Source organism: Macrosteles quadrilineatus, unplaced genomic scaffold (genome assembly GCF_028750875.1).
Source record: "Macrosteles quadrilineatus isolate MER2022 unplaced genomic scaffold, UCM_ALF_1.0 Scaffold_8__2_contigs__length_117827958, whole genome shotgun sequence".
NCBI lineage: Eukaryota > Metazoa > Arthropoda > Insecta > Hemiptera > Cicadellidae > Macrosteles > Macrosteles quadrilineatus.
The window spans coordinates 93,865,666-93,892,842 of NW_026542601.1; the positions used below are offsets into that span (position 1 = coordinate 93,865,666).

Below are 27,177 nucleotides of genomic sequence, written 5' to 3' on the forward strand. Positions count from 1 at the left end.
ACAAACATATACCAAACAAACAAACAGAACAGTAAACACAAACATAACACACTAGTAAGGAAGGTTAAAAGTGACACATAATAAACTGATCCATCTAAACAGTGTTCTTTAATTTGTTATTGTGACATTGCAAGGAATTTATTACAATTTTGTAACTAGGCCTAGGCTTATAAGTCTTTAGGTTGTTCATTGTTTATTGGTATAATGTAAAACCTAAGCCTACCTTAATATAGCCTATGGTTGGGAAACATGAGTTCAAGTTCAAACATCTCACTCCAAACTGAAATTTTGTACCCATTCATTTTGTGCTAATGTTGTGAGTTTTGTTACGATTGCCAGTTTTTCATGTTATAAATAAAACGTATTAATAATATAGATATCTGAAGCAATGGAGTCACAACATGAAGATCTGTCAACCCCTGATAAAATTAGAGAAGCCTATGATTCTTTAACCAAAGAAGAAGTAAGTCATTTATTATCTGTGCTGGATCATAGTTGAGTTTCATCACTTAAAAGTAGCCGATTAGTACAGCTAACTTACCACTAAGGTTATTTACAACAAACAAGTAAGACTTGTGTATCACAACAACTAAGACACTACCGTATCTGTTGTCAAAAACAACTGAATGCAATTATTCGATACATTCATTTATTTCATTCGATATATTGTTTGGTTAAGTAGTTAGGTAAGTTTAACCTTTAACTAACCAAACGAAATATCGAATAAAATAATCGATATATCTATCGCTATTTTTATTCGGTTGTTTTTGACAACAGATACGGAAGTCTAACCCTTTCAAGGAATAAAATTTTAAATATTTCAAAATAAAACTTGGCGGGTGACTACCGAGGTAATGTGCACTCCAAGTTACCATTTAGGCTATCATCAATCACAATATATATCTTAATCTTAAATATAAGGCCTTGGCCTATTCACTTTTTCATGCATGTCATCAAGGTCTAATCTACAGTAATAGGCTCCAGGTGGACCCAAATTATACCAATAACGTACAGTAGAACCTCAATAAAAAAAGTCTCGAGGGGATTAGAAAAATAATTTTGTTATCAAGGTAATTTCAGCAGAGTTGCCACATAATATCTGTTCACCTGGCGTTTTAGGGGTTTTTTATTAGGCCTAACTATAATTTTTAATTTTATTATTTTCCTCTTATCTCCATGCTCTTATTTATAATAATTTAAAATTATGTCCTTATGCTGTTGCTGGATAAATATATATATATTTATGTAAATTGTGTTTCAGGAAGAAGTTAAAAAAGAGTTGGACATGCTTTTATCTCGTCATTGTCAGTTGGATGCCAAAGTAAGAGGAATCACTAAAGTCTTGCCTAATCTTCAGGTAATACATTCAGATGCATTACAGCTATCTGAAATGATAACTTTCATTTCTACTTTAGCAGAGAACGTCAGTGCCAAAGTTCGACAGTTGGACAATGCACGGGTGAGTAAATTTCATGAGCAAGTCATAAGTCGTAGGTAGAAGTATTTTTATTTAAGCTATTTATGTTTGAGTTTCTAGTGAACAAGTTAAGTGGCCATTCAAGCCTCGTGTACCAGCAGGTGCTTCAGTTGATCCTCTATACCTAATTCATTGCGCAAATACTTCATCTTTTGTTATATTGAGCTAATTTTAACGTTTATTCGTCAATAATTATGTCCTGGTGCTTAATTTGTACGTATATGGATTATTCAAATTTATAATATTTTTACTTCTCAGCCTACTATAAAAAGCGTGTGCCAACTGAAGTCTTCATCTTCTCAGGTCTCCAAAGCCAGTCTTCATTGATAATCCGTAGGCTACATTCTTTGTTCATGAATCTTACTGTATGTCTAGGCCTATCTAGTAGGGTTATAGTCAATGATAGTTGGCCTTAATCTACTCTGTATAAAGTTTAAAATTGTTTGTTATTTACTTTATGGATTCTACAAGTGGAGAACAACTAATTAAATAGGTAGTCAACATTGGAAATTTATTTTGGAGTTTATTGTTGATCTAAAATCATATCATTATAGGTTTAGATTAGGTAAAACGTATAACAAGATATATCACAACATTTTTTTTACTCAGAGCCGAGTTTCCGAGTGTCAACAGAGAGTGCATGACTTGTTAGACCTTCAGCTGTGTTCGGACGGAGTTACTGCAGCTCTGTCTGGTGACGACTATGAGAAGGCATCAGCTCATGTCCATCGTTTCCTCACCATGGACCAGAGCTTGTTAGAACAGACGGCAGACGACATGCAGCAAGGTTTGTCACTGTGTTCTACAAGTTTGGTTTTAACCAATGCTAGTTATATTTTAAACTATACAAAACATAAAATAATTGAGTCTTCTAGACTACTTCAAAATTGTTTATTAAAAATTAACCTTTTGCTTGGTAAAGTTTTAGATCAAATTGTATTCTAAACAGTGCGTTCATAGAATACCATTTTAGCTGCATTGTGAGAAAAGGTTAGAATATCTTTCAAGGGGAAAATGGAAAACATATTATTTAATGTTGACTTAGCTTCTGGATTATAGATTTATTGTAAACGCTTTAATGTTTTTAGTAGGAAGACTACTAATGGTTCAGTCTCTAAGAGTCCATCATTAGGTATTTCAGTCACATTAAACAAATGTTATGTACCGGTACTTGATACTTGTGTCCTTAATCCTTGACTGACAATGTTGGATAGATTGCGTCAAAGGCACAAACTAGCATACTATATACATGTTTAAAACAAAAAAATTATATTTACATACTTCTTGCAAAATAAACACATAAGCCCTATTAATTGGGCTGTGGAGATTTTTTATATCCTAACCTATTGCTGCTGTTTTCAACTGACCTTCAGTGGCACTTCCTTTAATTCCTCTAATGGATAGAGGGGTCTAGCAACCACATGACCGTGCAGTACTGCCCTGAACATTGCACTGTCCAAATCTCTCGAACTCTTTACGGCAGCGTATTAAAGATTTTGATTGTTGAGGAAGGGAAGCTTTTAAGAGGGTGGCTAAGCCTACACCGTGGAAGATCTAGTTTGTGGTCCTTGCGAGTGCTATAGCTATGCTGGCTTTCCCTCTTTTAAAAACTGTGGTGGTTGGTTGTCTTCAAGGAGTAACAGAGTGCTTAGGACACATTGGCTGTTCACTGTTAGTATTCCTAACCCCATAAAGAGAGGCATGCAGTGTTCATTGTTGTCTAAGGATGTTATAACTCTTACCACCTTCTTCTGTATGAGGAGTATGTCCTGAGTTAGAGGTGCGTGTGCCCACATTGCTATGCCATAGGTGACATGGCCATGGAATAGAGCGTGATACACATTTAATAGATAGGGCCTCGTGATGACGTATCGAAGCTTTCTTAAAAGACAGAATAATTTATATAGTTCAGTACATATACCTTCGATGTGTTTATTCCAACTTAGCTTGAGGTCCAGCTAAAACGTAAGAAGTTTCAAAGCTTTGTCTAATTGTACGTCAAGCTTAAGGGTGCACAGCAGCGGATGGGTTTTGTTCTCATTTGTCTTGGATCGGTTCAAGTTGAACCAGTCTTAGGCCCGTTCCAGCAATTGGACAGCACAGATGGGTCGCCCTTTTTTGAAAATTGGGATGGTTCTTGCTATTTTAAGTCAGTCCGGAAAAATACTATTGCTTGGACATAAATTTATCAGGAAATTTGGTGGTTTTACTATTTCATCTATACCCTTTAAGTATGGAGGTTATCAGTCCGTTAAAATCTTGGCAAGTTGAGTCTTTAAAGCCTTTGACTATGCTAGTAGGTAGTTTTTCACTCACCTTTTTCCAATGGGTTAGTGAATGGTTCGACGAAAAATCGTCAAGTTGTCAATGGGGTCTTGGTGCTGTAACAAAGGCAAATTAGAGATTATGTTGTCCGCTACTTTAACAAAAAAATCATTAAGGTCATCAGGTGACGCCACAGCAATGGGGTCAGGATTTTGCTTGCGGTGTTCATTAACAATCCCCCACGAGGCTTTACACGCATTTAAAGATTCTGAGATAATTTAAACATTCTTCTTTTGCATTTCTAATTTCAGAACTGTGGTGCTGTTTTATTTGAGTATAAAGTAGGAAGAAGCTTTTTGATTTTTGTCATTTGCAAGTTTATAATGGTAATGAGTTAGAATCATTTAAGAGCATATAGCTGCAAGTTGAGGGTTGTCATCAAGCCGATGTGTATATTTTAATTGATTCCATCTACATCGGCTAGATGGAACATTCCTTTGATGTCCGAAACTGTAGCAGTATCTTACTAAATTTGGATCACCCGAGAGAAAAGACATCCAAAACCATATTGGAATACTCTCATATATGTACCCTGTCTAAACACCAAACGCCAACTATTTTACCAATGCTATATATGCCTTTTTAACACGTTCACTACTGCAATAGTAGGCTAGACAAATTTTCTTTCATATGGACTAGCGACGCATATAAGCGATAGCCGGTTTCCACCCATAGACTGCTGTCCCATATATGCGTCGGCTGGTCACATTAATAGACTGACAACGCATATTTGTGTCCGTGTTCCAATGTTATTAAAAAGCTTATATCTTCGAAACGGTCTATTTGAAGGCCGTGAATTCTCTCCAGTGGTCTACAGGGATATCTGTCGCACTTTTGCGTCACTTGGTCTGTGGATATGATGATTAGTGACGTCATATGATAGCTGACAAAACTGTTTTTTACCTTGCTGCATCACTGGCCCGTCGTCTGCGTGTACTGTTAGCCAAGTGACACCCGGTCTATGTGTAATATTAAAATGTATACCTCTGTCTGTGGCAATGCCCGCAGCGTCGCATATATGTGACAATCGGTAATGAACGTATTAAGCTTTCCTTATATGATGCAAAATGGATAAGGTTACCTTTGGAAATGGTTTTCCTGGAGATTACAATATCATTCATTAAATTAATGTTTATCTAGATTGTGCAACTGTCAGCAACTCCTTGTCTCTGCTGCGCAATGCTGCAGGTCAGCTGCAGAATATAATCACTCTGCGGTTCAATGAAGCTGTAGCCGCAGATGATCTGGCTTCAGTTGAACGGTTCTTCAAACTGTTTCCGCTGTTGAACATGCATGACTACGGTTTGGAGAGGTTCTCTGCCTTTTTATGCTCAAAGGTATGATTACTCAATTAGCCTATCTCTTTTACGCAAATCAAATCATTTATTGCTTACAGCAGTAGCTAGTGTCTTGTCAATATACTAACTGGAAATTGAGTTCTGGCGAAGGAAAAGGTCATATTCTTGTTAATTGTTATTAATTTTATTCATGGAAGAAATACTGCATTTCCTTTGTTTTTCCATTAATTATTTCTGGCTGCTTTTATTGAGTATTTTGAAGAAATTCATGGTAGTAATTTGTCGTAAATTTTATTTTCTTTCAGAATATTACATCCACTTTGGTCGATTTCCTCACCCTTTTAAAGCTTATTTGTAAATAAGCTAAGCAACTTCCAAATTTATAGTTGTTAGTAAATACTGAATTAGAGATATTTTTGTTTAACTGCCTACACCTCAATCTATACTTCTAGTGGACCAATTTTGTTAATTACAGCTTATGCTTCTTAAAGTTTATTTGAATAAGTTGGTATTATGTAAACCGTACCCTAAATATTATGTAATTTGTACCCTATCCAAAGGTTCTATGTTTTGCTTTATTGGCCTAGGCCTAAGTTCTTTAGGGTCTTGTTCACTATCAAGATTATCGACTACATCTGATGTCTTTAAATCATTAAAATCTGTTACATACCGGTACTCCTCTCCACTCCCTGACAAAAAAGTCTAATAACACGATATCTCTGAATCTGAAGGATAATTAGCATCAATCAATGTCACTTCCTACTTCTCCAGAATCATCAACCAGCCCTTCCACTTATACCTTCTTCTAATGCATTAGGTATATCACTACTGTTCATTTTTACCACTAAAACAACAATAAATCACATAAGTCGCCGATCTGAGGTTAACCAAATTGTTTACAATACGAAAGTCATCTGTCTGCTATAATATGATTGGCACGGAAATAATCAGCGTCTAGAAACAGACATTGGAAGAAAGCTTAGAATCAGCCGAAAACAATGATACCAATCTCTATTCAGTGCAATCCAATTCAGTCCCAGAGCTTTCGCAGTAAACTATGTTTGTGAGTCGATGTGTCGACACATAACAACGCAGCGGGTGTGTTATGCATCGCTATTGGGTCACTTAACACTAGGAGGGTTAACGCAGTATTTGCATTGTTGCGGTGGACGTTTTTTTACATCCTGAGGAGGAAGGAGGTAGCTTGGTTGACAGCATAGCATTGTTGTATTCTGTTGCGTACTCCAGCTGTGTTTACCATACTCCAGCTAACTTAACCGGCTCCTTTCTTTTTCTAAACAACAGATACTCTGGTCTAAAAAGAGTACAGAAAGGAGTTTTTTACTATGTAGTGTGGCAAAGAGTAAATTATGTAGCATATATATATGGTTTTTCCTATGGTATGAGTTTTTATTATTTTGTACCATATTTCTGGATAATTGGATAAGCTTATTAAATTTCCAAAAGATATAACACCTATTTACATTATTTAAATAGAATAAGCTTTTGATCAGTAGTGAAATTATTTTAACTTCATCCAAGATTTGCATGCCCAATGCGTAGGCAAAATACAGTACATCATAAGTCACATTACTTGTGTTTTGTATCTTAACACAAGAATTTTAACTCCCTTGCATGAAGTAGACTAGGCTTTAGAATTTCCAGCCTATTTAAGAGATTTTGTAAAGAACATATTTGACATTAGACATTTGATTTCAGCTGGAAGCAACATCACTTAAAAACCTAAGAAGTGCGCAGAAGACTAGTTCGTCAGATAAGAGGGCTAATGTGATCTACGCAGACACTCTAATGTTGCTGTTTGAAGAAATTGCTCGAGTTGTGGAGATACATCAACCACTTGTGGAAACGTACTATGGCGAGTCTCAGTTTTGGTTGTATTTATTTCTTTTTTAATTTTTCTCTAAAGAAAACTGTTTAAGTATTATTTTAAGCCACTTAGCTGTAAATAAGGGTATTATTTACATTTGCGAGCATGAATTTATTTCCTTTGATTTCATTGGAAGTTCATTTTTGGTAACAACAAATTTATGTAGTAAACAAAATGCTGGGACACATTTTCCTTGGAATTATTGAAATTGAGTACCAGTTTAGAATTTTCAGGACTTCAGGCAGAGTCAGTATATGTCATAAAAAACTAAACCCACTCATTTTATGTTTTGCTAGCTTTTAGTTAGTGTATAAACATTTAAACCCACTCATTTTATGTTTTGCTAGCTTAATAGTTAGTGTATAAAAATTTAACAAGACGGGTTCAATTGCTGACATTAAAAAAAAACATTTATTTAAAAATAATATGTAAAATACAGATAAATACTGATACATAAACGTTTAACTGGGGTTTTGATTGCTTTAACTTGAAAGGGTATACTGTCCCCTCAAACTAATTTTTCTGACTGTGAAACAAAAGCTTGAAAAAATTAATCCCCTTTAGAACATGCATTGGCAATGTGTAATAGAAAAAGTTGTTTATTTTGAATTTTAGAAAGTCCCTGCAAAACTCTTAATTTACTCTACATGAAGAACAATATGATTGCTTATCCTAAACCATTGCAAATAATTACTTTTTACAAACGTTATCAGACTCTTATTTTTCCAGTGACACAATTTGTGTGTTTCCAATGTTCCCAACTGAACAATTTTGCAGGTTTCGGGAAGTTGTTCAAAGTAGTGTCCGCTCTACAACAAGAATGTGACAAGCAAAGTAAACTTATCATCATGGAGTTTTCCAAGCAAAGACTTCTTGAGCGTCGAGTGTCAATGATCAACGAGATAGAGCGTAGCACAAGTCAGATGAATGCTTCTGGAGTTGTCGATCCGAAGGAGATTGATTTGCTGCTCGGAGAAATCACCATTATGCACTCCAGATATCATCTGTATCTACGTTTTGTTAGGAGGAGAGTTACTGTAAGTGGTTTGGGTTTGGTGTAGGGGCCTATCCTACTTTACTTAACAGTGAAAGTTCCTAGTGAAATACACAAAAAAATGACAAGAGAACTTGTTGTTCAACTAAATGTTTGATACCCTGGGATTTTTTTTGTAAATAAAAGGTTAGCTGCTTGTTTTATAGAAAAGGTACTATTTGGCCATAGAACACAAATAATACATACTAGTGTACATGTTGCTCGAATTTGAGCAATTGCAAAGTATTACATGATTTATTTCAAAACGAATAACAGTCATATATACAATGAGTTTAAAAGAGTCAACTCAAAGATTACCGGTGTGTAACTCAGACCATGTTTATCTTGGTTATTGATAAACCTAAAGTATTTCGGTCGGTTTTCTCCTTCTCAAAATGCCTCGCTATACAGGCAACACAGGTCATTGATAGAGGACCAATTGAGAACGAAAAGTCGTTTTGGGGTAGTGTTATGGCGCATTTGTAACCTAATAGTTGAGGTTGTCCAGGGTCAGGTGCTGACTGTGATGAGTTAAGCATATTACGCGCCACTGTTATGTAGCTGCGGTCTTTATCACGATTACGCCTCCTGTCTATGTACAAATAACAAATAAACAAATTATAGCTACACAAAACAACGATAAATGCACAAATTTAAGTTACAATCATGCTAACACGATCCGTCATAGCAACACAAAACATCGATAAATACACAAATTTAAGATACAACCATACTAACACGATCCGTCTTGGGGGCTATGTTTACACAAACTCAAATAGTAAATAAATGTACTCAATGCGTTTCTTTGAAAAATAAATAACAGCAATTAAATTATACAGCTGATCAAAATGTAAACAATTATGTTCTTCATAAGGATAACATGGGAACTTTCAAAGCCACTGGGGCAGAGCCCAAGAGACTTTTTCAAAAATTTAAGGCCAGTTTGCAAATCTACGCGACACGCTCTTTCCAATGAGACGTCAATGGATAAAATCGATTGAAAAATGTCTGAGGAGTTAAACCGACAAAGTTTCATGTAGCATATTAATTATATAGATAAAATACCCAATATTTCACCCATGGAGGACTTCTAAATGTTGAGAAAGAGAGTTGCACACTGAGCCTACACTTGACAAAGTCCCCAGGGGACAAATCATTGTATAATTTCAGTGTCTTCCACAAGGACAGATGTGGAAGATACTGGCTAGCGTTTTTTACAAGATCTATCCAAAAAGTGCTAGGGTATAAACTGAGTAACTTTTAGTAAAACAATCATATATTACTTGTTATGTATGATAATGACTTAAAATTTGTATTAATTTTTTAAAGCTAGACTGTTGTTTTATCAAATACTTAATAGACCAACACACGTTTTTAGCATATCTTTTGACTAATTTTTTGATCAGACTCCAGTATCTAGACAGACTGCAGGGTTTTAAAATACAAAAAGTATAGTTATAAAACTAAGTACTTAGCTATGTTTTTGTTAGAGGGTTTGTTTTAAATTTTTTATTTATGAAATGTTCAAATGAATAGACTCAAGTACTGCTATTTAAAGTATTAACTTTGATGTGACAGAATGACCTGGAGGTTGGTGTTCCTGATGTGTCGGAGAGATCCGACAAGCAAGAAAAGTTAGACAAGATGATTCACAACAGTGAGCTGTGCCGTCGCATGCAGGAGCTACTGGGAGTCTACCTACAGCTAGAGAGGTAAGCATTGTGTATCACAACAGTGAGCTGTGCCGTCGCATGCAGGAGCTACTGGGAGTCTACCTACAGCTAGAGAGGTAAGCATTGTGTATCACAACAGTGAGCTGTGCCGTCGCATGCAGGAGTTACTGGGAGTCTACCTACAGCTAGAGAGGTAAGCAAGCATTGCGTATTACAACAGTGAGCTGTGCCGTCGCATGCAGGAGCTACTGGGAGTCTACCTACAGCTAGAGAGGTAAGCAAGCATTGTGTATCACAACAGTGAGCAGTGCCGTCGCATGCAAGAGTTACTGGGAGTCTACCTACAGCTAGAGAGGTAAGCATTGCGTATTACAACAATGAACTGTGCTGTCGCATGCAGGAGTTACTGGGAGTCTACCTACAGCTAGAGAGGTAAGCATTGCGTATTACAACAATGAACTGTGCTGTCGCATGCAGGAGTTACTGGGAGTCTACCTACAGCTAGAGAGGTAAGCAAGCATTGTGTATCACAACAGTGAGCAGTGCCGTCGCATGCAAGAGTTACTGGGAGTCTACCTACAGCTAGAGAGGTAAGCATTGCGTATTACAACAATGAACTGTGCTGTCGCATGCAGGAGTTACTGGGAGTCTACCTACAGCTAGAGAGGTAAGCATTGCGTATTACAACAATGAACTGTGCTGTCGCATGCAGGAGTTACTGGGAGTCTACCTACAGCTAGAGAGGTAAGCATTGTGTTTCACAACAATGAGCTGTGCTGTCGCATGCAGGAGTTACTGGGAGTCTACCTACAGCTAGAGAGGTAAGCAAGCATTGCGTATTACAACAGTGAGCTGTGCCGTCGCATGCAGGAGCTACTGGGAGTCTACCTACAGCTAGAGAGGTAAGCAAGCAATGTGTATCACAACAGTGAGCAGTGCCGTCGCATGCAAGAGTTACTGGGAGTCTACCTACAGCTAGAGAGGTAAGCATTGCGTATTACAACAATGAACTGTGCTGTCGCATGCAGGAGTTACTGGGAGTCTACCTACAGCTAGAGAGGTAAGCATTGCGTATTACAACAATGAACTGTGCTGTCGCATGCAGGAGTTACTGGGAGTCTACCTACAGCTAGAGAGGTAAGCAAGCATTGTGTATCACAACAGTGAGCAGTGCCGTCGCATGCAAGAGTTACTGGGAGTCTACCTACAGCTAGAGAGGTAAGCATTGCGTATTACAACAATGAACTGTGCTGTCGCATGCAGGAGTTACTGGGAGTCTACCTACAGCTAGAGAGGTAAGCATTGCGTATTACAACAATGAACTGTGCTGTCGCATGCAGGAGTTACTGGGAGTCTACCTACAGCTAGAGAGGTAAGCATTGTGTTTCACAACAATGAGCTGTGCTGTCGCATGCAGGAGTTACTGGGAGTCTACGGTCTGAATTTACCCCTGTACGAATTCTACCTGTTACGAGTTTTCAAGGAAATTGCCGTGCAGCCTACACAAGTTATAGGAATGAGAACAAGGCATGTTTTACCAACAAGTTATTCTATACCTTTATCAATATCATATGCAAAACTAAGTGGCGAGTTGCTATCTCAGGGCTCAGGGTTTCACAGCAGCATTGCCGAGGGTTTAGTTTCACATGCTTTAACACAGCTTGCTACCGACCCACCCCATGCTTTGCTAGATGAGTTCCATGCACACAACACCAGATACTCAACTTTCCCCATGTTTCAGGTTTTACATGCTGCAGAGTGTTGACAAAGCAGTTGCTATGGACACTGTTGAGGCTGGATCCACCATGTCCAGTATGGTTGATGATGTATTCTTCATTGTAAGGAAATGTATCAGGTCAGTTTTGATTTTGCATAGCCAGACTGTATAATTTGTTTATGTAAACAAACACTGCTTCCGACCTGGTATGTATTCATAATTTATAACATGTTAAGCACTTGACAAGACAAGGCAAGACAAACATTATTTATTTACAATTTCTTAGAGAAATGTTGTAGAGTCAAGGTTTCCAATGGTGTGATAGTATTTTGCACAAAATAAAATTATGTAGCCTTAGTTGTTAGGCTATGTAATTGGAACGTTTTTTTGACAGAGGGAAAAGGAAAAGAATCTTCTCTTCGTTTGTTGGTTAGCCTCTCTACTAATAAGCCTAACAATCCTAATAACCTAAGTAAGCCTAATAACCTAACAATAAATACCAGCCGTTAGATAATAACATTTTGGTGGACTAGCTTTACTAGAAATACTTAAAAATGAAATCCATACTGCTTGATATTGTTAGAGAAAAAAAACCCTCAAAACATACCCAGCTAAGCTAAAAGGACCTGTGTAACAGTAATAATCACTAGGCAAAGTAGGCAACTTCTTTAAGTTCTGCCATACATAAAACATACTCCCTTAGTAGATTTCCTATCCTTATGGAACGGCTGAAGCCAATTGTATTGTTAGTTCTGTCCGGTGCACTATAGAGGTTGTGTTTTGTTTACAATTTGTTTCTTGTTATTTCAGCCATTTAAACCCCCGTTTAACCAAATAAAACGATATAATCATAAACAATAACTCACCCTCTAGTTGTATAACCAAACAGTAAAGCACAAATCATGAAATTAATTCTAAAATAATAGAAACAAAATTTCGTCAACACTAGCCACTAGTGTCACCAGACATGAACTAGACATGAAAAACGAGCTTCAAAATTTACAATGCGACAGGAAGTCTACTTGTGTTGGTTAGTCTATAGTACTGCTAAGATGTGTTTCGTAGAGGGAATCGAATGCTTGTACCAATAGGTTTATAGAAGATTAAAGTCCTACACACCAGGAGAACCTACCAATCCGGTGCATAATGAACTTAAGCAAAAAAAACTAACCTTAAAAAACTTAGCATTGTGTTTTCAAACTTAATCATTTACAAGACTGATTTTGGTCTGGCAGGCGGGCAGCCTCCACAGGGAACCTGGACGGAGTGTGCGCAGTGATCAACAACGCCTGTGCTGCGCTTGAAACTGAAGTTTGTCCTGCGCTCAAGCAGCAACTCAGACTAGGCTACCCCAGTGGCTACCTGGACCTGACACAGGCTTACAACGTGGTCATGCAGGGCCGACTGCAGCCCTCCGACTCAGAACACGCTAGGAACACGTTTCTGGTACATCTTAGTAGGGTGACATCCCATTCCCCTGTCAAGTTTGTAGCCAGTTAAAAAAATTGACATTGTTAAATTCAGTGAGTAAGATTATGCACTACTGTAAACTGATAGTTCAGGACACAACATCTTTTTAGCAAGCCAATCTGAAGGAAAAATGTGTAAAAAAAACTGGCAACGGCTGGTCTAAACAGGCTACAGATTAAGTCACATTTTGGCCAGATTCAGTAGACTCAAAACTCTGCAATCCAATTAGCATTATGCCTCAAATAAATTTGATCATATCTTCAAGTCCCCTTTACTGTGAAGCAGCTGGTCTATTGCCACGGAAGAAGTGTGCATGTATTTATGTGCTGCATTACTCATAAGATACTGACACTCCATGAGCCCGACTATCTTTGAAGACGCTTTCTTTGGGAAAGGGGTTATCCAGTACAGGTCACACATCTTGGAGTTGAGAAAGAAAAGTTTCTCTTATCTTACAGAGTGTGTTGTGTCTAGGTGTACCTGAACAATGCTGATGTCAGTTGTGAATATGTCACTACATTGTGCAAAGGCTTGTGTCAAGAGATCCCAGTAGCTTCAGATCAAGAGAGAGCTAAACTAGACAGCTGTCTCGCAGGGCTTGGTGAGTACGATTTTCACTACCTATTCTACAATATATGTTTATTATCATCTAATGATAAAAAAAATTTTGTGTCTAAGGATAGCACAGAATATTGCAACTCTTGGGCTAAGCCCAGTCTGAATTAACTAACAATATTTCTTAGTACACTTACACTTCTTATAGTAAAGAATATATGATTAAAATACTAGGTGGCGTTCGCAGAGGCATCCACAAAATTGAGCGGATTCATCAAGGGTTCATATTATATTGTTTTTGTTATACTGCAGTAAAAACAGTCGTCATTGGTGCATGCTTTGCGGGTCTAAAGTAGCATTTTTACTCTTTAGGGAATAAAATTCGTTTTTAGCCTCTATGGAGTAAAACTCAGCTGTTGTCAACTCAGTTGTAAATTTCTATTGTAAACTATTGAATACGTATCGATATATGTAACGATTCGTGCTTCATAATAATTTTAACCTACAGTCTACAGTCTCTTCTCATAGCATTTTAGCATTGCATATACATTATTCCATTCCCACACTCCGGACAGCTCGCCTTGACTACTTCCTTCACCATACCCTACGTCGTGGACCTGTTTCCCTCTTCCCATAGCATTTTAGGATTGCAGATACATTAATGTAATTGCCAAATACACTTCCCACACTCTGCACTGCAAGCCTTACTACTTCCTTCACCATTTCCTACGTCATAGACATGTTTCCATCCCTTCTCATAGCATTTAAGTATTAGATACATTTATCTAACTGCCCAAACGGTTCCCTCACTCTGCACTGCCAGCTTTCACTACTTCCTTCACTACTTCCTACGTCGTGGGGCCTGTTTCCTTCCCTTCTCATAGCATTTTAGGATTGAAGAAACATTAATCTAACTGCCACAGACGGTTCTCACAATATGTTCATACTTTACTACTTCCTAAGCCACTTCCTACATCGTGAACCTGTTTTCATCACTTCCCATAGCATTTTAGTATTTTAGATACGTTAATCTAATTGCCACAAACATTGCCCACATTCCGCACTGCTAGCCTTTACTACTTCTTTCACCATTTTCTACGTCTTGGCCATGCTTTCATCCCTTCTCATAGCATTTCAGCATTGCAGATACATTAATCTAACTGCTACAAACTGTTTCCAGTTCCCAAACTCCACACTGCTCACCTTACTACTACCTTCACCTCTTCTTACGTCGCAGACCTGTCTCCCTCTCTTCCCTTAGAATTTTAAGATTGTAGATACCAAGATACCTCAATCTAATCGTCATAAACAGTTCCCACACTCCAAAAAACTCGCCTTTACTGCTTCCTTTATCACTTCCTATGTCACGGACCTGTTTACCTTCCTTCCCTTAGCATTATTAGAATGCAAATACCTTAATCTATTGGTCATAAACAGATCCCACACTCCGGACAGCTCGCCTTGACTACTTCCTTCACCACTTCGTACATCGCGGACCTGTTATCCTCCCGTCCCAAAGCATTTTAGGAATTTTGATACCATAATCTAATAGTCATAAACAGTTTCCACACTCCAGACCTGCCTTGACTATTTCCTTCACCACTTCCTACATCGCGGACCTGTTTTCCTCCCTTCCCATAGCATTTTAGGATTGCAAATACCTTAATCTAATGGTCATAAACAGATCCCATACCCCGAACAGCTCGCCTTTACTACTTCCTTCGCCACTTCCTACGTCGCGGACCTGTTTCCTTCCCTTCCAATAGCATTTTAGGATTGCAGATATCTTAATCTAATTGTCATAAACAGTTCCCACACTCCGGACAGCTCGCCTTGACTACTTCCTTCACCACTTCGTACATCGCGGACCTGTTTTCCTCCCGTCCCATAGCATTTTAGGATTGTAGATACCATAATCTAATGGTCATAAACAGTTTCCACACTCCAGACAGCTCGCATTGACTATTTCCTTCACCACTTCCTACGTCGCGGACCTGTTTTCCTCCCTTCCCATAGCATTTTGGGATTGCAAAACCCTTAATCTAATGGTCATAAACAGATCCCATACCCCGAACAGCTCGCCTTGACTACTTCCTTCACCACTTCCTACGTCGCGGAGTTTCCTTCCCTTCCAATAGCATTTTAGGATGCAGATACCTTAATCTAATTGTCATAAACAGTTCCCACACTCCGGACAGCTCGCCTTGACTACTTCCTTCACCACTTCCTACGTTGCGGACCTGTTTCCTCCCTTCCCATATAATTTTAGGAATGCAGATACCTACCTAAATCTCATCGTCTTAAACAGTTTCCACACTCCAGACTGCTCACCTTTACTACTTCCCCCACCACTTCCTACGTCACGGACCTCAAGCTCGTGTCGTCATTTGATTATATTTATGATCCATACCACCATTTATGTTCTAATATCTGTGGAATAATGCTAACAGCTATTTATTTATCTACTGCATTTAAAAGTCAACAGCTGATCATATGTCTTTGTTTATGTGTCAAATACTGCTTCCATAAGGATTACATTGAAACTTTGAGACCCAGTGGGGCGGATTCCTGAGAGACTTTTTTAACGCTATATACATGTTGGCACTCACCGATATGGTCTTTATCACCATGCAAAATTTGAAAACGATTGATTCAGCCGTCTAGGAGGAGTTTGCGTATTACGAAATGCATAAAAGTCGACGTATAAGAGCTTCGCTCGCTCCGCTCAATAATTTCAATCCTATCAATAGTATATGAGACAGAATCTTTTAAAAATTGATGACTTTTATATAGTAACAGTTTTGGTTGATTAGGAACTGTGACAGCATCTATGGGTGCCATAGTGGACCTTGGCCTGCAGCAACTGAGGGTGTCGGCAATCAAACCTCGAATTGCGCCTTGGGTGGATACATTCCTCACTCTTAGTCATCATCTTACCGAGGTAAACCATGAGATTTCTATTACCGTAGGTCTCATCGTAAGACCTAGCCCCGGGACAGTTTTTTGTTTCTTTTGATGTCCTCAAAGGCCAAAAACACCATCTGTTTTAATCCTATGTTTATTTAAACAAGTTCACAAACAAGCATGAACAGACTTTGGTTAACTGTGAGCTCTAAGAGATTTAATCTTGAAATTTTGTAATTATAAGGAACACATAATTCTTCTTACTTCAACTAATTTATTAAGTTAAGGACCTTGTTAAACAAAACCCTAGACACCAAAAATAAATAAAATTTATTTACTGTACAAATTGGCTGTACATAATCAATGTAATTTTTATTTATGTTTTGAAACCTCCATAGAATAAAATAAGATAGTGAGTCTATGGCTCAGTCGGTAGCGTCGCGGACTTCGAGCCCAAGGCAGCAATGTCGTCGGTTCGGATCCTGGTCACAGCCGAAAACATTTTATTTTTCACATTTTTTTCACTCCTTGCTTTGCTGTATACGATCCACGCACGGGGTTAGTCTATGTGGACGGGCAAATGCAAGGTTAAATAAGGCCGCCAACCTCTTAAAAAAAAAAAAAACCCTTGTACCTTGGGACATGGACTCGTCCTGCAGAGGGGTGTCAGTAGTTAGTTGAAGATGGACGAACTTGAGATGTCTGGATGATTTTATTAAAAATTAAGTGTGAACTGTAATTTATTTTTCTATTGAATACATTATTGTTTTCCTCTTTTAGTTCCCTATAAATATGAAATTCTTCAAGGGTGTCAAAAGTAAAACCTTTGCTGAAAACTTCAACTGTCTCAATGTTATTTTAAATATTTGCGGTGCTATGTTCTTCGTCCATAATGAACTCGCGTAACTTGGTTTTTGAGGATTTATTCGGGGATTGGGCCTAGTGAAGATCTACCTGTTTGCCCGTATGTAAAACTTATTACATTATAACATTACATTATAATTTATAGACACCAGTTTTTTGTGATTTATTTTTATTATGTTCTCCCTAAAACATTATAAAAATAATAATCTTGAGTCGAGCCGAGTACTAAAATACTTGCTCGAAAATACTGGACCCATAGTTCAGTGGCAGATTTAGGGGGGGCTGAAGGAGCTGCAGCCCAGGGCGGCAGATTTATGTAGGCTATTTTGAATATTAAAGAAGTTTTTTTTTTTAATTTCAGATCATGTTAGTTATGTTATTTCAATAGACTAAAATTTGCATAACAAAATGTAATACCTCGAATAAAACTACAGTACTTGTATTAAACATTTGATTCCATTCCCACTAATCCCACTCCAATAAAAAAAAAATAGTATCTAGGATTTATCTTTTGTAAAACAATGTTACAATACAAACTAGGCTATGATAAATTAATCAAAACCTCATTTTAGCGAATTTCCCATATAGGGAATATTAGCGAATTCCCCATATAGGGAATAAGCTATTACCGTAGGTCTCATGGTAAGACCTAGACCCGGGACCGATTTACTTTTTCGTTTTGAGGTCCCCAGAGACCAAAAATAGTCCAGCATCTATAGGGGGTTGAGTATGCACTGAAAGTGTAACTCTTTTTGACTTTTTATTGTTGTTGGGGGCATCTTGGAGATGACAAAAACCGATGTTGTCGCCCTCCCAGCAGGTGCACAACTTGGGGGGGAACTTGGGGAAGGTGCTCTGAGACGCGTTATAGAAAATCGCTTATATCTCGTGAACTAGACACGATAGAAACAAGCTCTAAACGGCATTGTACTACCAACTTCATCTGCTTTAAAAATATATCCAGGAAAAGTCCAGTATATATGATATTAGTTGAGTTATATAACAATTTATTTAAAATTTTGAATAAAAACCCCTAAAAAACGTTAAATTATCCATTAAAACCCCTTTAAAACAACAAAAAGTACAGTTTTTCATTGTGCATATTATGTTTTACACGCTAAAGTGACTTTACATGGTAATTATATCGAAATATTACAAGGTTATGCGAGGTTTCCGATGAAGCGGCACAGTGACGCGGGTGACGCCGCTGCGCGGCAGAAATCAACGTGTAGTACAGACTTGTAAAAATTGGGTATGTACCGAAAGTGTAACGGCTTTTGACTTTTGATTGTTGTTGGGGGCACCTTGGAGATGACAAAAACCTATGTTGTCGCCATTCCAGCAGGTGCACAACTTGGTGGGAGGGGGGGAAGTAGCGTTGAGGCGCGTTCTAGAACATCGCTCATATCTCGTGAACTAGACACGATAGAAATATGTTTTAAACGACATTGTATTACAAACCGCATCTGCTTTAAATATTTTACAATGAAAAATCCCATATCAATGATAATAATTGAGTTATTTAACATTTTATTTGAAATTACAAAATTAAAGTCAAAATACCGTTTATTTGCCCATATAACTCTCATAAAACAATGAATAGTACTGTGTTTGGAGTGCATTCTATGTTCAACACACGAATTACAAAACATTAAGGCACTAGGCTATTTTAAATATAAAATTCAAACAAAAATCTAGGTACAACTACCAAAGAAAATGCTTCAGTTTGAAATGTATACGGTTTTTATTCAAAGAATATTAAAATAGACTTGGAAATTCTGTACTTCATTTTAAAACTTAACCACCAAATAAACAACATATAAGAAAACAACGGATACTATTCCGGTCATCTTGTTTGAAACGGTCTTAATGATGAGGATTTCTACAATTTTTAAAACATTTGCAGTAGGAGCAGCAGGATTAAGAAGAAAAGGAAGCACCTGCAATGACACCTGCTACATAGAAATCACAACTAATCCATCTGCCGTCAAGGACATTAGTAAAATGCCTTGCACACCAGGCAGCTTCAAATTACACCTGTTACGGTGTAGTGCCCAACTATATTTTTGGGAAAAGTCCTTGACAGCAGAAATAGAGCCTTTCGATCCATTCCAGTACGGATTTTTCAAAGACCGCTCAGGAAAATTGTGCCCCCTTATTATGACCCTGCCCCCGGCTCCTAAAAATTTTCTAAAGCCATGTAAATACAAGACTTGTTCTATATCAACTTGTAGCTGCTTTTCAAACAAGTCATCCTGCTGCTCCTACTGAAAATGTTTTAAAAATTGTAGAAATCCTCATCATTAAGACCGTTTCAAACAAGATGACCGTTGAAATAGTATCCATTGTTTTCTTATGTGCAGTTTATATGGTAGTTAAGTATTAAAATGAAGTACAGCATTTCCAAGTCTATTTTAATATTCTTTTAATAAAAACCGCATACATTTCAAACTGAAGCATTTTCTTTGGTAGTTGTACCTAGATTTTTGTTTGAATTTTATATTTAAAATAGACTAGTGTTAAAAACAGCTTATAATTATTTTCTCGCAAACTCGAGAACACCGTACATATTATTTTAAGGAAAGTACAGTACACTTAATTTTTTGTAATTCGTGTGTTGAACATAGAATGCACTCCAAACGCAGTACTATTTATTGTTTTATGAGAGTTATATAGGTAGATAAACGGTATTTTGACTTATAATTTGTAATTTCAAATAAAATGTTAAATAACTCAATTATTATCATTGATATGGGATTTTTCATTGTACAATAATTAAAGCAGATGCGGGTTGTAATACAATGTCATTTTAAACAGGTTTCTATCGTGATGTTCTAGAACGCGCCTCAACGCTACTTCCCCCCCTCCCACCAAGTTGTGCACCTGCTGGAATGGCGACAACATAGGTTTTTGTCATCTCCAAGGTGCCCCCAACAACAATCAAAAGTCAAATGCGTTACACATTCGGTACATAACCAATTTTTACAAGTCTGTACAACACGTCGATTTCTGCCGCGCAGCGGCGTCACCCTCGTCACCGTGCCGCTTCATCGGAAACCTCGCATAACCTTGTAATATTTCGATATAATTACCATATAAAGTCACTTTAGCGTGTAAAACATATTATGCACGATGAGAAACTGTACTTTATGTTGTTTTAAAGGGATTTTAATGGATAATTTAACGTTTTTTAGGGGTTTTATTCAAAATTTTAAATAAATTGTTATATAACTCAACTAATATCATATATACTGGACTTTTCCTGGATACTTTTTTTAAAGCAGATGAAGTTGGTAATACAATGCCGTTTAGAGCTTGTTTCTATCGTGTCTAGTTCACGAGATATAAGCGATTTTCTAGAACGCGTCTCAGAGCACCTTCCCCCCCTCCCACCCAAGTTGTGCACCTGCTGGGAGGGCGACAACATCGGTTTTTGTCATCTCCAAGATGCCCCCAACAACAATCAAAAGTCAAAAAGAGTTACACTTTCAGTGCATACTCAACCCCCTATAGATGCTGGACTAAAACACCATCCGTTCAAATTCATATATGTATATATATATATTTATATATGTGTCCGTTAGCGCGATAACTCAAGCAAAAATGATCCGATTTTGATGAAATTTGGTACAAACGTGTAAACCTACGTTTATTTGAACTAGTTCGCGAAACAGCATAATCGGACCATGGGAACAGGGGTTTATGGGGGGGGTTTTATGGGGTAAAAATGGGTTTTTCCCATTTTTTACCCTAAAAACAAAAAGTTTTGCAATTTCTTTCTCAACCATTTTGTAGAGCTTAAAAAAAGCAATAATTTAGTATATTGAAGCGCTGTTGTATGCCTAACGGTCACAGAGAAAATAAAGAAAAAGTGTAATTTAAAATTCCCATGTTATTCTTATGGAGAAAATGAAAACTGTTGTAGTTTACTTGTTTATGGATATATATTGATTGATAAAATTTGGCAAATTTATTTATTTCATCCTATACTATTGACATATGGTCAAAAAACACTTTTTACCTTCCCCGTAGCAGCAAACCTAAGCACTTGTTAAATTTAATGTTATTTAAATTGGGAATAAATATGTCTTATTTATGGAAATATTTTAGTAAAAATTTAATCAGACAAGTTGAAATTTGCTTAGTCTGCAGGTTTGCTGCGGCGGGGGTATTACTTAAAATGTTTTTAATCTGGTTATCAAACCATTTGTTTATTTTCATAATTTAAATTATTCTTGTGGCTTTAGTAATTAATTACTAATGAGGTAGTATGAAATTTAAAAAATAATAAGAATAAAAATTTGCCAGACACAATGCGCTAGTGTCTAAAACTTTATTTTCTACCTTAGTGTTTGTTGCTATCTTAGTTGATGGGTCATAACAGTTGCTATAGCTCACAATAAGTTGTTCCATCAGTTTAATTTGGTAAGATAGTTTGTGTTTTTGACAGAAATTAGTCAATTACATCAGCAGTCAATTGTCTATTCTGTGAGCGGTTTATTAAACTATGTTCTATTTGAATTAAAAATTAGCTACATTTGGTTCTTATATGGGATGTTTACCCAGGTATTCTAAAGTTAATTTGTACTTGTCAACATTAGTTACTTAAAGGACCATTTTCAGACAATACAGTGATCCAGAGTAAAAAAAAACCGTTGTAATAACATTTCCACATTAACTTATAATGTACCTATACTCAATACAATAAGGGGTCTCTCTTTTTCATGATTATTCTATCTCAACTGAACACATTTTAGCGAATTACTGTTGGTGGCTTGGCAGGACCTAGACCTGGGACTAATTCACTTTTATATGTACCCAGAGTCCAAAAACACTATTTATTAAAATGTTTATATAATGTATATAAAACTATCAGGCCCGCTTTTATAAACGGGCAGAATGGGCATATGCCCAGGGACGCCGGTGGTGGGTGCCCAAAAACCACCACCTGCCAGCTCTAAGAAAAAAGGGGACGCTGCTCTTGGGTTTGCCCAGGGCTCCACTGACGCGGCCCTGAAAACTATAAGCCTGTGAACTTGATAAATCAAGTAATTTTGGACAGATTTTGATTAAATTTAGCAAGAAGGTGTTGGGCAGGATAAACTTAAATGAGTTTGCAAATAGCAAGATTGGGTCTAAGGAACAATCGTGGGGTTTGATATTTTTTAAATTGATTTTTTCAAATATTTTCCCCTTAAAACATGGAAATGCCAAATTTTCATTATGATCATCATGTATGTAGGGCTTAAAAACTAATCATTTTGTATACTGAAGTATTGCTGTACAATAAAAAATTATATACTATAGAGAAAATAGAAAAGAAATTGCCTACAATTAAAATTTTTCATTTTATTCTTATGGAGAATAAGAAAACTTTTGTAGTTTGCTTGTTCATAGATTTATGTTGATAAATTTTTTGCAAATTTATTTAATCCTATAATATTAACATTTGGTAAAAAACTAAACTTGTTACTTTGCAAACCTATGTAAGCAAACCTAAGTACTAAATCTGATGTTATTTGAATGTGGAAGAAACATGACTTGTTTATGGAAATATTTTAGTGAAAGTCCAATCAAAGTTAAATTTGCTTTTTTCTGCAGATTTGCTGTGATGGGATATTTTAAATACTTTTTTTGCTTTTCCAGGAAGAGTTCTCTAGCTACGAAGCGAATGAACCATTTGTTAGAAGTCTCATAGCCAATCTCGATGGTTTACTGTCAGAGTTCAAAAACAAACTGACTCCTACAAATTTTGACGCTTTGGTGGGAATACTAGTCACTGAAGTTACAGGCCAGATGGAAAAAGTGGTTTCAAAGTCAGAGTTTAATCGGGTAAGCTTTGTTTATCGTTTTCTGATTTATTCTGTTTTAGTTTTTAGACCAGGCCCACAGAATAATATTGTTTAGTATACCAAGAAGGATTTCCTGTTGTTGCCTTTTTTATAGAAGACACTTTAAATAACTATACAACCCTTTGTGGATGATCAAACACTGATGCAGCCGCCCAGGGGCGTTAATTTAATTTTAACACTAGATCACACACGGCAGAAACATCGATTAAATAACATTTGTCAATTGGGGTTCACAACTAATCACAATGGTGTAATTTAGTTACAATTACCAATTTGGATTTATAATCTAATTATGATAATACAAAAATTTACATTGTTTAAAAGGGGCGAGCGGACGGACGAGCTACTGCGTAATTAACACTTCTAGATCTCACGCGCAACTACTCAAAAATTGATGCAATGCTGAAGGCCTGAGGTGTCTCAGCCAATCAGAGCGTCAGAGTTGGTCGAGGCTAGTGCCGTTGACCGTGCTGATGTCGGCAGGACGTACATTGTCCGAGGCTAGATCGCACTATTCCAGCTTCATAACTTTGCTCACAATTATAATAGAATAATTTAATTTCGGTCTTTAGCGCTCAAATGAAATCAACGAAGGGTTGGCGATGCTTCCTGTGTTATGGAGTATTGTTTGGCTTATTTTTAATTAGTCACAGCCGCCCATAAAGCTTGTGATTATTGGTTGTCAATAATCTTATAATAAATACATAATCCAAACTATCCCTCAAATTTGCTGATGGGATATTGATAGAATATAAGGAGGGGCGGGTGTGACATCCCTAGTACACAGTAATTCAAGGCTTAAATTTCTTCCTTGGTTGTGAGTAGTATTAAAAATCAATAAAAAGAGGCTGCAAATCTAATATTTATTGATCAGTACAGTGTAGTGGAAGTCAACTGAATAATGTGTGAGAAACATTCATTTATTGTTAGTTTGTGTTTGTCAGCTATAAAGAGGCTTCAAACGTAAAATATTCTTATTCTTAAAAATAAATAATAATTATTGGGAAATCCAAAGCATCCCCCCTTCAATATTTCTTTCATGCAATACCCCTGCAGCAGCCCCATTAAAAAAATTAACTTAGAAAGAAATCTTTATTTTTGAAAGTATTAGTCAAATGGGTACAAATAATTTAGTCAAATTGTTATGCCGCATAAACTAAGCATATATAAAAAGTATTATCTAAAAAATGTTTACCACAAACAGTTATTTCTATAAAAGGATTTAACTAAATACTAATTTATGATTGGATAAAACAGCAACCTGATCCAATATATTTATTGGAAATAAATTTTCCTTCACAATGAAGAACTTAAGTGTGGTCCTAGGTCAAACCCACTTTTAGTAAAAGTAATCTGGATTAGAGGAAACATTTGAACTATTTACTGCAATAGCAATGTTGCTTCCGTTATGTGTCATAACTTGATATTTAAAATTATGTCAACAGCTGGGAGGTCTAGCACTGGACAAGGAAGTACGATCGCTGGTGAGTTACTTGAACAGTGCGACGTCTTGGTCGGTGCGTGACAAGTTTGCACGACTGACGCAGATTGCGACGGTACTCAACCTTGAGAAGGCGTCGGAGATCACAGATTACTGGGGCTCCGAGGCCGGCTCACTCCCATGGCGTCTCACCGCCAATGAGGTTCGACAGTTCATGGCTCTGAGGTCAGTTACACATTACTTATAGTAAGCATAATAATACTCCCCTAGAAAGCACACTGTGTTGTGGAAAAACAGGCTGTATCCACCAGGCTGGGTGTTTCATTCACTAGTGTTGTTCTACTTCGTTAACAATATTTAGGCAGTTTGAGGGGAAGTTCCCCCACCACTTTTTTTGTATTTAATGTATGTTCCTTAACCCTCCGAGTGTCCATAGTTTAGGCCTTAATGTCCACCTATTTTTGGCCCCTTTGCAAGGTTTTATTAAAACGGATCTGAGAAGCTTAAAACAATGTTAATTCTAATGTTCTATATACCATTTTGTTTGGAAAATCATGGGCTTCAATATTATATATAAAACATAAGGAACATTTAAAAAAAAAAAAAAATTTTTAGGTAAAAAAAATATAATTTCAAAAATTTTCAAAAAAAAATAAGTTCGCGCTCAATGAAATTGTATAAATTATAGGCCTATAAATATTTGAAAATAGCCACTTTGTTTTAAATTTAATGAGGATTACAAATATATAATCATATAGCGAGGTAAGTTATCAAATAAATAAGTTATGAGCGAAAAACGGATTTCAGTACATAGCGTTTAGCTAAGAATGCATAGCCTAACCATAGCTAGGAATCTGGCTGATAATTTACATCAATATCACTACCTACTTCTTCAGGATCATCAACCAGCACTTCAAAACCACTTAAATCTTCTTATAATGCACCACGTATATCACTACTTTTGATTTTTAACACTAAAACAATGATAAACGTAATAAAACACATCAGTCATCGGTCCGGGGGAACCTAGCTGTTTACAAATACACGCACGTCAGCTGTCTGCTACAATATTTTCGGAACTAAAATGAATAGCGCTTAGAGACAGGCCTCTGGAGAAAGCTTAGAATATTACGGAAAGAACGATACCTAACTCGATCCAGTTCAATCCGATTCAGTCAGTCATAGAGCCTTCGCCGTAAACGATGTTTGTGCGTCTTAAACTCGACGCGTGACCCTACACAAAGTGTGTTGTGCGTCTATTTTTTGACGCGTGACCCTCGGAGGGTTAATCAGCTATTGAGCTACGAGGCATGTTTTTTAAGTAAGTACCGTTTATAAATTTCTCCGTTCCAGCACTGCGATTGGCATTTTTGACATTTTTGTGCTTTGTATGTGCATCTATTGGCAATCCTGCGCCGGAAATTTGGCAACAATCGGCCGTGTTTACAACCGGTTTCAAGCATTCGAAATGGTTCCGCCAATTGAGACTGCCGCCGACTGTGAAGTACACGCTGAAATTAGATTTTTAAGTGCTAAAGGTGTGAAAGCCATTTCAGTTCTATATTCATATATTCATATTCATATTTTTTGTACAAAGGTGGTACAATGAACAGCGTCAATAAAAATAAATACAATTACAATGATATCAGTAAATACTAACAAGTAAAATAATAATAACAAGTCTGGAACGGAGAAATTTAAAAACGGTACTTACTTAAAAAACATGCCTTGTATTATTTCCCTTCCCCTAAAACCGTCTAAATATTGTGACCGAACTATAGTGCAGCAGACAGTTAGGCTCAAGTGGAAGTAGAAGTTCTGGTTGAGTTGCACCTCAAATCAGACATTTTGTTACTTTAAGCATACTCTTATAGTGTGTGTCACCGAAATCATGTTTCAAAGAATTTACATTTTTAGGTGCATTGGTGCATAAGGAGGAAAGCGGGAAACATGATAAAAATGTGAATAACTGAATCATTAAAATATAATCTATGGAGTTCAAAGGGTCACCATTACATGTACTAATCTTTAGATTGTTTATCGTTACAACAATAATATTATATATCACTGGGTTTGAAGTTCTACCAGAATATAAATTCATATATCTAATATATATGAATTTGAACGGATAATGTTTTTGGCCTTTGGGGACCTCAACTCTACTTTTCTGATCATAAAAAACAATCCAAGTTCTACTAAGATAGTGTCTTATTATTCTAGGACTGATTTCCGCAGTGAAGATATAAGAAGATTGAAATTGTAAATAATGTATAAGTAATTAAATATACTGCAATAAATCTATTGATTCTTTGTATTCTTATTTCAATCTATATATTATTAATTTGGTAGGAGTTATTTTGTGAACAGAACTCCTAGAGTTTTTAACCTATTTGGAAGTACTGTATTTGGTGTAATTTTAAAAGAGTTCACTCTGAAGTTTTGCTAAGCCTAAAATGAGCTTTAATCTCTGTCTCCTTGAAGGTATCTTTCCAGAATAGAGTCTGTTTCATTTGTAAATACCCCTGCCGCAGCAAACCTTGCAGACTAAGCAAATTTCCATTTGCCTGATTGGATTTTCACGAAAATGTCTCTTTAAAAAGTCACATTTTCCCCCTATTTATATGAAAGTAAATAAAGAAACGTCTTATACCACTTAAAACATATATTTACACTTATACTG

At 36.7% G+C, this 27,177-nt stretch overlaps 1 protein-coding gene across 1 annotated transcript; it reads left to right on the forward strand.

Annotated features, from left to right (window-relative positions):
- Positions 1 to 26,788, forward strand: LOC128999885 (conserved oligomeric Golgi complex subunit 4-like). Its single transcript, XM_054426634.1, has 14 exons — positions 1 to 463; positions 1,262 to 1,459; positions 2,087 to 2,264; positions 4,943 to 5,139; positions 6,820 to 6,976; positions 7,766 to 8,025; positions 9,600 to 9,733; positions 11,436 to 11,549; positions 12,647 to 12,857; positions 13,356 to 13,482; positions 16,250 to 16,377; positions 22,851 to 23,036; positions 24,502 to 24,722; positions 26,718 to 26,788. Exons 1-14 carry the CDS (start codon positions 389 to 391, stop codon positions 26,758 to 26,760), a joined length of 2,229 nt encoding a protein of 742 aa, XP_054282609.1. The 5' UTR covers positions 1 to 388; the 3' UTR covers positions 26,761 to 26,788.
- Positions 26,789 to 27,177: the final 389 nt, after the last annotated feature.

Bases quoted from the DNA above. Each gene is read 5' to 3' on its own strand.
- LOC128999885 (XM_054426634.1), top strand. From the start codon at position 389: ATGGAGTCACAACATGAAGATCTGTCAACCCCTGATAAAATTAGAGAA. The intron at 5,140-6,819 runs GTATGATTACTC...ATTTGATTTCAG, and splicing joins CTGCCTTTTTATGCTCAAAG to CTGGAAGCAACATCACTTAA. The intron at 16,378-22,850 runs GTAAACCATGAG...TTGCTTTTCCAG, and splicing joins TTAGTCATCATCTTACCGAG to GAAGAGTTCTCTAGCTACGA.